General features: G+C 47.2%; 1 protein-coding gene across 1 annotated transcript; it reads left to right on the plus strand.

The window, feature by feature from the left end:
- The first annotated feature begins 242 nt into the window (after positions 1-242).
- On the plus strand, positions 243-8,492 carry CAMK1G (calcium/calmodulin dependent protein kinase IG). The gene is made up of 11 exons (XM_065649203.1): positions 243-334; positions 2,311-2,439; positions 2,915-2,989; positions 3,760-3,898; positions 4,033-4,156; positions 4,715-4,790; positions 5,349-5,461; positions 6,391-6,469; positions 6,855-6,942; positions 7,650-8,071; positions 8,369-8,492. The coding sequence occupies exons 1-11, from the start codon at positions 243-245 to the stop codon at positions 8,460-8,462; spliced, it is 1,431 nt and encodes a 476-aa protein (XP_065505275.1). The 3' UTR covers positions 8,463-8,492.
- The last annotated feature ends 1,397 nt before the right edge of the window (positions 8,493-9,889 follow it).

Here is a 9,889-nt window from a genome sequence, read left to right on the forward strand (position 1 = left end):
CTGGTGTGACGCTGCACTGACGGCTGGAGCGGGATGTGACGGCGGGGACATGGGCAGCACAAAAGCAAAAGCAGCACAAAATCACACGTACTTGAAAAGTCTGACTCCTCTGAGCAAGCAAACACCATTCACGGCACCCAGAATCCGGGTACTTCCTGAGCAGACCCGTTCTTCGTGCCACACCAGTCACCTCTCTCCTCCTCCTCTTCCTCGCAGTGCTCCCTGTGTCCACTCTGGAGGAGATGGGTCGCAAGGAAGAGGAGGACAGCGGATCCTGGAAAAAACAGACGAGCAACATCCGGAAAACCTTCATTTTCATGGAGGCCCTGGGATCGTAAGTACCACCGGAGCCACCTCGAGATACTGGCTTCCCTTCCTTGCCTCGGCCAACACCACAAGAAAACGTCTCCTCGGAGCCAGACCATGCTCTGGGGGCGTGGGGTGGGTTCTCCATCCCTGCAAGGTTGGGCTGGGGCCCTGATTCATGGCTCACGTTTGCCAAACGGCCTCGAGGCAGCTCCTTCCCACCCGCCCCAGGTCAGCCCTGCGCTCCCCTCCTTTCCCTCTAAGCCTGCGCGGCAGCTTAGTTAAGTTTTTGCTCTTTTCCTGCTGAACGCACTGGTCTGGCTGCTGCTGCGAGGCCAAACAAGGTCAAGGGATGGCTCTGGAGAGGTATAATAAGAGAATAATAAGTCGTAGATTTAGCTCATAAACCCTGACTCAGTCGAGGGATGAAACAGAACAAGGATGTTCAAGTTGTACAATGCTTCTGTGTGAGTTAACAGCTTAATTTGCCTATTCATGTGAACGAGACAAGAAAACATTTCCAAGGTGGTGGAGGAGGAATTGAATTACCTCCACCAGCGAGTTCTGTCATGGCTACATTTTCTGTGACTCTAGAACCCACAGCAAAGCTCCTTAAAAACAGCAACTCCAGAGCTCAGCGGTGTTTTGAATTATTGCATTCCTGGTTAGCCTCAGAAATTAAATTATCCAGCAGCTTTCTCTAAAGGAATGAGGTAAGAAAAAGCTTTGTTCTCTCCTAGCCAACTTGTTGATTCACCATTTTTTAATAAGGGGCATAATTATTATAAACTGTTTGGGACAGAGATATAGAACAGATGTCCCAGCATCTGACTTGTAGGTTGTTCATTTCCTACTATTAGATTAATAGGAAAATTTAGCGTTAGAAATTGGGATTTTTTCCGATGTGCAACGCTTCAGCTAGCTGAAGAATATAAACGAAGATCTGGGACCTAAAATGACCTGGAAACTTACTGTGACCTTCCCCCAGCATCCACAAGCATCGGATGAGGGACCTTGGCAAGGACGTCCCTGCCTGTTCCCTGAGAGCCCTCAAGAACTCGAAAGGCATTTCCACAAAACAGCCTTGAGAGCTCAAATGGATAAAAGGAGAAAAACGTGTGGAACAAGGATAAGGTCCCTACACCAACTGCTTTTTGGGCTAGAAAAGACCACTGCATATAATTTATGGTAATAAAGGCACAGATGGGTTCAGCTCCGTGCTCAGCCAACCTATCGGCCCAGTACGCTGGGGTTTTGTTTAGGGGGTTACAGGAAGTTTTCTGCCCTTGTTTATTGGGTTGGCTGCAATAGTGTCCTGACCAAGAAGGTGTTTCCACTGTGGTCACCATCGTGGCTCTGCCCTCCAGCTGCCCGCAGGGCTTTACAGACTCAGGAGCAAGTTCCATTTAACTGCCAGCAATTAATCTGTTGCTCACTTGATGAGGATGATTGAGGACAGACCTGGCAAAGCATGCACTGTCACTATCCCAGAGACACATGTTTGGCTGCCTAAGATAAACCTTTAACAGGATTGCGAGCTTTAGGCATGTTATAAATACCCGCTCATGGTTGCACTGGGCTAAACCCATACTGGGAACGTAAGAGACACTCATTGTCACTTTGTGACTAAGGGTACGCCAGGTATTAGCAGTCTCTGCAGAAAGGAAAACACAGTAAACGCTGAATTAAAATATTAACTGGAGGTTATCCCAGTTATTTTGCACTTCAGACATAAGGAACATTGGGTGATTCACCCGAACTGCGCGACCACAGCCAGTGCCTCCTCCTGCACCCAGAAAATGGTGGGGGTTTTTCCTACATATTGCACAGTTTTGCACTGAATATCCTAAGTTTGAGGCTGCTAGAGATGCAGCTCCAGCTTTACAATCAGCAGCCACTTAAATTACTACCATATTGCTTTTTCTTGCTTTTTCCTCTCTCTGTAAGTATCCTTCCAGTTCACAGCTGCAGCATCTACTGAAATACAACTTCTCCTCTCTGCAGAGGTGCCTTTTCAGAAGTTTTCCTGGTGAAGCAAAGAAGCACTGGCAAACTTTTTGCTCTGAAATGCATCAAGAAGTCTCCGCTCACAAGGGACAGCAGCTTGGAGAATGAAATAGCAGTGTTGAAAAAGTGAGTGTTGTACCTACATTGTAATGTAAAGTAGAACAAACGTCCTTTCCCAAGAGGTGTGGCCCTACAATAAGAATAATATAAAGAATTATTTATTTTTAAAGAATATATAGATGTTACTATAAATTAGTAGATTGGTAAAGTTGCTTCTCTCGCTTCCTGGTTGGGCTTGTAACCCCAACACAGCCAAACTGCCCCAGACCCCTGGAAGGAAATAGATGAAGCAATTTGCAGGGAAAGGAGCAGCAGAGTTAAAGCCTTTGCAGTCTCAATAATACATCTGATGCAGCCAGGGCAGATGCTTAAAAACGAAGGGTCTGGTCCTGCAGTCAAGGATCCTCTGTCGTGCAGTGCGAGGGAAATCAGCCACAAAACAGCCCAGCGATTAAAGCAAGACGACTGTGGGGTTTTCCACTTGAGAAGCCACTTTGTCCTTGCCAGGTTTGTTCGTCTGACCCACATTTTACTTTTGCAGGATAAAGCATGAAAACATTGTGACTTTAGAAGATATTTATGAGAGCACAACCCACTTCTACCTGGTCATGCAGCTGTAAGTATCAGCAGAGCCGTTTCTTTGCGGACCACAGAGGAAGAAGAGTGGCAGGACCGGGGTGATGCACCGTATCTCAGCACCTACACACCGGAGTCTCCCACACGTAAAATTTGCTCACACAAGAGCCGTTCGAACACCCTTCACTAACAGGGCGAGAGCTGCATGGCTTGAACTAACCCGGACACTTATCACACTGCCGTGGCCCGTGCTCATTCCAGCAGCAAGTTTCTAAACCAAGATTAGGATCTCTTTATGCAAATTAATTCGTTGCAGTTGAGCAGGGCAGAGATAGAAGCATTTCTAATTAAAGCTGTGCCACGCAGGGTTTTCTAGAAATGAAAACGGGCGACATGTCGGCTGCAGAGAAAGCAGCTCGCTGTGGGCATCAGCTGCGAGCACCCGGCTGCTCCTGCTAACTTGCAAATTTAGCTAAAGGAAGCAATCGCACAAAAACATATATCCGCTTGTGTAGCAGAGCCTGGAGGCAGCTCTGTCTGCAAAGCCGGATGCCTGTGGCTCAGACCTGCCAGGAGTTGCTTTGTAACCTTTCCCAAATTCTCCTGTTTCACCAGTAATACTTGTGGGTACCCCGAAATTGCATCCAACAGCCCCTCAGCCTCACAAATACCGCTGCCCAAGGTACAGTTCTGCCGCAGGTGGAGTTGTAAAAAGACCAGAAAGTTATCTTGCCTTGTACATAAAAGCATTATTAGATTTGTTTCGTTTTCATTTCAGCCTTTTTCTTTCTGAACTGCCGTTTCCAACAGGGTGTCCGGGGGAGAGCTGTTTGACCGGATTTTGGAACGGGGAGTTTACACCGAGAAAGACGCCAGCGTGGTGATCCACCAGGTCCTGACCGCGGTCAAGTACCTCCACGAAAACGGAATCGTTCACCGCGACCTGAAGGTGAGACCCGTCCCTGAGCAAGAGCAGGGGAGCCAGCGGGACTGCGGCTTTACCGGCTCTGCCCCACGACTTGCTGTTGTTTCTTTCAATTTTTCTACCCCAAATTACAACCTCTGCCCGCTCCGTGTTCACAGCCTGAAAACCTTCTTTACCTTACTCCTGAGGAGAACTCCAAAATCATGATCACGGACTTCGGCTTGTCTAAAATGGAGCAGAACGGCATCATGTCCACCGCCTGTGGGACTCCTGGATATGTCGGTAAGCCAAGGACCAGGAACGGGCTTGTGCTGGTGGAATACCTGGAAAAAAGCACGTGTATGTACAGTATGTCGCCGAGCAGAAAGGAAAAAAATACATAATAATGTTAACAACAACACACTACTCACAGATGCACTGCATGGACTGGGTTACAAATGAGCGTAGAGACTGCAAAATCCCAGAATGTTTAAAAGCGCAAAGAAAAGGATAATTTTAAGAGCAATATATTTCAGCATTAGTCATGTATCTATTGAAAAATTACAAAAATAATTTTAACACAATGGGATTTTGTTTCATGTGCACTAGAGTGCATTGGCTTGATCCACAGCTTGCTGGTTAAATCCTCAGAATGCAGGCAGAAATTGCCAGTGGTTCTTTCTATTCAATAGCATAAAATAGATACAAATATCACAGATCAAAACTGGTAAATGGGGCTGTTGCCGGCTGATTATCTGCATTGGCAGCTCAGAGGCCAACTGTACAGGCAACTACTGCTTCTCCCACTATGGGATAATTTATTATTGCTTAGAATTTCCATTTGGTTTTGCTGTTCTGCAGCCCCTGAAGTCCTTGCCCAGAAACCATACAGCAAAGCCGTAGACTGCTGGTCCATTGGAGTCATCACCTATATCCTGTGAGTAAGAGCAAACAGCATCCCACTTATTTTTTCCATGAATTTCCCGACTCCTCCATCACTTCAAACACCTCCGCAGAGTGGCAGAGCAAGCGGAGGCGATCCCAGAGCTCCCATTTTGCGGTGGGAACACAGCAGCGGTGTATTCTTCCTTTGCACGGATTCACTAGACCATAGAAATGAAAGGGACGTGGACAATCAAGTACTGGAGCGGAGATGAAAGAAATCCCATTTTCTCTATTATGTGCCTCATCCTATGCTTTGTTTTTTTTTTTTTTTTAGTTGCCTACAAATATCATACAATCTTCCTTGGTACGTTTTGTTTCATTTCCTCCCACACCATGCAGCTACGTACCAGCTGTGGCTTTGTCCTTTCGCTGCTGCAGTTCAGTTTTTAACTCTTTTCTGCAGCTTTGCTGATACACTTAGATGTGATGGATGGATGGATGGATGGATGGATGGATGGATGGATGGATGGATGGGGCAGCCTCCTCTGTTCCTCACCCTTGTTGCCCACACGGGCTGTGGAAGCACCGCTGGCTTTCTGCTCCCTTGCAGGCTCTGCGGGTATCCTCCTTTCTATGAAGAGACCGAATCCAAACTGTTTGAGAAGATTAAGGAAGGCTACTTTGAGTTTGAGTCTCCGTTTTGGGATGACATTTCTGCGTCAGGTAAAGCTTCAGCACTGAGAAGCACCATGACCCCTCCCACAGCTGCATCCCAAAGCCCTGCGACCCTCGGGCACCAGCTCTGAGCCCCCACGTACCCCCCAAACACCCTTCGCCTGCCTCGGCAGAGAAGGGAAAGGATGAAACATTGAACTGAGTCACACACACAGCAGCAAACCCCCAGACGTGGCTGCAGAGCTTGGGGAACTTTGCATCCTGCCTGTAACGCAGCATCCTCGGCTGCAACATCTTTTAACACAACCCTGACTTTCACAAACTCAGCTCAGAGTGAGCTTAGTTTTACTTTGGAAGCAGCAGAACTCCATTTTTTTTTTTTCCCACTTTGTTTTTTGCTTTTCCCTTTTCCTTTTCTCCCCATCAGGTCACATTTCCCGTGTCAGCCACCATCGCCCCCTGGCACCAGACTAACCTGCTCGCAGAGCTCACCTGCATCTTGGCAGCATATTTTGAACATCAATCTTTTATACATACAAACAAAACTAGCAGGAGGCTTGTTAGGGCTTAATAACAAACACTACAGTCCTTCCTGAAAAAAAATTTTAAAAAAGAAAAATAAATAAATAAATAAATAAATAAAGGGCAGGATGTAACTGCTCTTTAGGGTAACTTCTAAATTTGCTCAGTTTGCCTTTTCTTATGCTTTTGAGAGTTGTTTTTTAGCTGAATAATTGAACTCAAATGCACATAATCTAAGTGTGAAGTTTGGTACATCCCCAGTTAACATTTTTTCATCTGGAGCCCTTCACTAAAAACATCTCCCTTTGATGGAGTAATGAAGCGCTACAAACACCTTCTCAGGGCTCACCTTCGCAATCTTTATCCACTAGCGCTTGCCATGTCCTATTAGGATCATATCTTGGAACAAGGAGAAAATAACCTTTTCTCTCTGCTTCTCCTCCCCTGCCCAACAGCCAAGGATTTCATCAGCCATTTACTGGAGAAGAACCCGAGCACGAGGTTTACGTGTGAAGAAGCCCTGCGGCACCCATGGTGAGAGGAGCCGGTGGCCACGGGGACGGACCAGCGTCCGCGTCTCGCTCCACGTGCCCCGTGGTGGCTGAGAACAGGGGGGTCTCCCCCGTTACCAACATCCACGGGGCCCTGGGTGTGAAGGAAAAAAAAAATCAATAAAAAATAATAATTAAAGATGCAATTTGTGCATATTTGCCTCCATAAACAGAGGCAAAGAAGAAATCCCATCCTGAGCTTTTCCAAGCTTTGAAGCGCATGTTTGCGTTACATTTTGTTGCTGTTTTTCCTTTGGGTTTAATTATTGCTGATTGAACGTACAAAGCAGCTAGTTGCCTCCAGAATGTGGAATGCCTTACAAATGCCATCTGCCTACGAGCCCATTTTCTTCTCTCCCCATCTGCAGGATTAATGGAAATACAGCCCTTCACCGTGACATATACCCATCTGTCAGCGCTCAGATTCAGAAAAACTTTGCAAAGAGCAAATGGAGGGTAAGTTGTTTGCTGGTGGGAGCCCAGAGCCATTTCACCGACAAACGCCATCTAGCAATAAGCTTCAGCTGTGTGGGTAAGCACCCAAAAGCTGAAGATCCTCCAAAGGCTGCCTGAAAATTGTGTGCAGTTACTGTTTATAGCATGTTTGGACCAATATTCCCTGCTGCAACGCACACTGGTAGATTTAGCACAAACAGCACCCTTGCTAAGAAAGTCAAGGGGAGGCGGAAACGATTCTTGTCTTTATACTGAGGGAATGAAACTGCTGCTCCCTCACCAGATCTTTTGGGGAGCTTAATCCAGCTCTTCCTCCTTTCAGCCTTAAAGATAAGTTGGTACTTGATTTATAGCAAGAGTTTTTGTAAGAATTTAGGCGGACAGAGGAAAGCCACAGGAACCACATGTGCAATAGCATTTTAAATACTTACATTCAAAACTCAGCTCTAGTCTCCATTTCGCACTGCAGGGTAATTTTCAGCTGTTCCCCCCGATTTCCTCACGTAGAAGGGGTTGTAGTCTCCAAAAGCATCCACAGTTTGCACTCAATGGAAACTATGGTGCTTATACCACGAACAAGCACGTCTCACCTCCCGCGTATTGTGCAAACTGTCGGTGCTCACCAGCCTAAAGGGGACAGTCCCTTTGTCCCACCCAGCCTGGTATCCCCAGCTGCTGACCGTGGGGTTTTTTCTTTCCTTCCCCAGCAAGCCTTCAACGCCGCAGCCGTCGTGCACCACATGAAGAAGCTCCACATGAACGGTCACGCAGCAGCCGAAAGCGCCCTCCCCGTCACACAAGTCACGGAGGCGTCCAGACCCAACACACCCATGGTGGCCACCCTGCCAGCAACGCCAAACGAGGACAAGGACACGTCTGTCCCTCCGGTCCCCACGCAGGGCTGCCCAAACCCTCCCCTGGAGCAGGACACGGGAACGAGAGAGGAAAAGCCGCAAAGCCGCTCGGAGAACAGAGCGTTGCCCGCGGGCAGCAGCCTGGTCCTGCCCGACGACCACAGCCCACCTGCCAGAACGTCCTGTGGCTGCGGCCCAGCCTGCGTGGGGCACGAGAAAACCAAGACGTCCTTCTGCTCCGAGACGGTGCTGCTTAAAAAGTCTGCAAAGTCCCAGTAGGTACCCAAATTGTTTGCTTGTAGGAGCGTCGGGCGAGGCGCGTTGCCCAGGCTGCGTGGCAAAGCTCGCGGTGAGCGCAGCTGCCGCGCTCCGCTGACGGGAGCACATCCGCTCTCCAAATCTGAAATTGCCTGTGGTTAAAGCTGCCCATGCCAATTCTGCTCTGCTTTGCTTTCAGCAGCTGCTCTTCTTTATATTAAAAACCACGACTTCAATTCGCCTGCAGAGTGATCATAAATTTTGCTATTTCTCTTTTTTCTTCTCTCTTTTCTAAATCTTCCATTTCCAACCAGTCATTTTAAATCAGAAGTTCTTGTTCCAATGAAAACCAGTAAACACTCTTCTCACTGTGGCACTGGGCAAACTGGAGTTTGTTTGATTATGTGATAAGGAGGCACCACGGGGCTCCCCACATCGCCAGCGGTAAGTGCTCCGCAATCCAATCACCAGCTGCTTTTAATTAATCCCATTATGGCATGAAAAAGGGAAAGGCACAAATAGTAAAATGATTATACATGGAACAAATTGACTCACAGGTTTTTTGCAACCAAAAAAGCCTTCACTACACCATCTTTCAATGAAGAAATCATCTTTCAGCTTCCATTAAGGCCAGACTATGAATCCAGTTTTTGCAATTAAAACAGGGCTGCCCAAGGAGTGTGTGAAAGGAAGCCAAGCATGGACGTGTTGTATCAAACTCTACAGTTATTCAAAGATACTCAGAATCACATGAGAACCAAACAGCCTCGTCATCTGGGGTTAGGGGGTTCAGCCGGGTCTCAGCTGTGAGCACAAGCGAAGGGTTGACAACGAGCTGCTGGTCCATGGCTGAGCTGGGTATCGCTGCAGCCTGAAGGGCCATTCCCTTGCCCAGATTTGGTCCAGACAGGTCAGTTTAAGTTAGTCCAGCCTAAACCTTCCTTGGTGCAGGCTTTGAACCGTTCCCACGCTGGCTGCTTTGTTACCAGAGCAAGGAGATGATGGTTTTGTAGGTGAGCAGAGTACAATTGTCAAAATTTCATCCTGCTTGACCATAGCTTGGATTAATTCTGGACTAAATTCTTATCATTTGCACGGTGTTATATATGAGCGGTTGGAAGTATTGCTATTAAATCCTGCAATAAAGAATGTTCCCTAAGGAGAGCATACGCATAGTTCTCCACAAGAGCTATATAAAGTGAGCTACCTCCTTTCATCCTTTATGACACTCTCTACTGATGAGATTACATGAACAGAACTGTAATATACAAAGCATTAATAGAAGAGAAATGCAAGTAAGATCTACTATAAGCTCCAAAAAGGTCCATTCCAATGATCAGTCATGTAATAACCCTTTATAACTAAGGCACACAAAGGCATCTGAGCTGTTCCTAACCCCCACGCTACTGCTTATTAACAGAGCGTGTTTTGAAGGTAGCAGTCTCATGCAACAAAGTTCAATCCCCAATTGAAATTCTCTCTCTTGCAGAAACAGAAGGGCTGTTTTACTCTTTTCTGCACTTCAAAGCCAGACATCAGCGGAAGCAAGAAAGGAGGTTGTGTCCCGCTGGGAGCGGGCGGGCAGCAGCGTCCCAGAGAGCAGCGACCGACCGAGGACGTTCGTCCCAGGAACCCATCCACGCAGCGACCTCGGGCTGTTTCTAGGTTGTTAAAGCTGGGAGAAGGCAAGGGAAAGTCTGAGGCTACTGCTAGCACATTCAGTGTATATTATCCACACGACATCGCTCAGTGCTACAAGCTTTTGTTTTCTGTATACTGTTTAGTTGTCTGATGCATAATAAGTACACTGCACAACGTAAATCCCATTAAACCAA

The sequence above is a fragment of the Caloenas nicobarica genome, chromosome 21, assembly GCF_036013445.1.
Source record: "Caloenas nicobarica isolate bCalNic1 chromosome 21, bCalNic1.hap1, whole genome shotgun sequence".
Taxonomy (NCBI): Eukaryota; Metazoa; Chordata; class Aves; order Columbiformes; family Columbidae; genus Caloenas; species Caloenas nicobarica.

Excerpts from the sequence above, each read along its gene's own strand:
- CAMK1G (XM_065649203.1), top strand. The coding sequence starts at position 243 with ATGGGTCGCAAGGAAGAGGAGGACAGCGGATCCTGGAAAAAACAGACG. Across the intron at positions 3,899-4,032 it reads TCGTTCACCGCGACCTGAAG|CCTGAAAACCTTCTTTACCT; the intron begins GTGAGACCCGTC and ends CCGTGTTCACAG. Across the intron at positions 4,791-5,348 it reads GGAGTCATCACCTATATCCT|GCTCTGCGGGTATCCTCCTT; the intron begins GTGAGTAAGAGC and ends GCTCCCTTGCAG.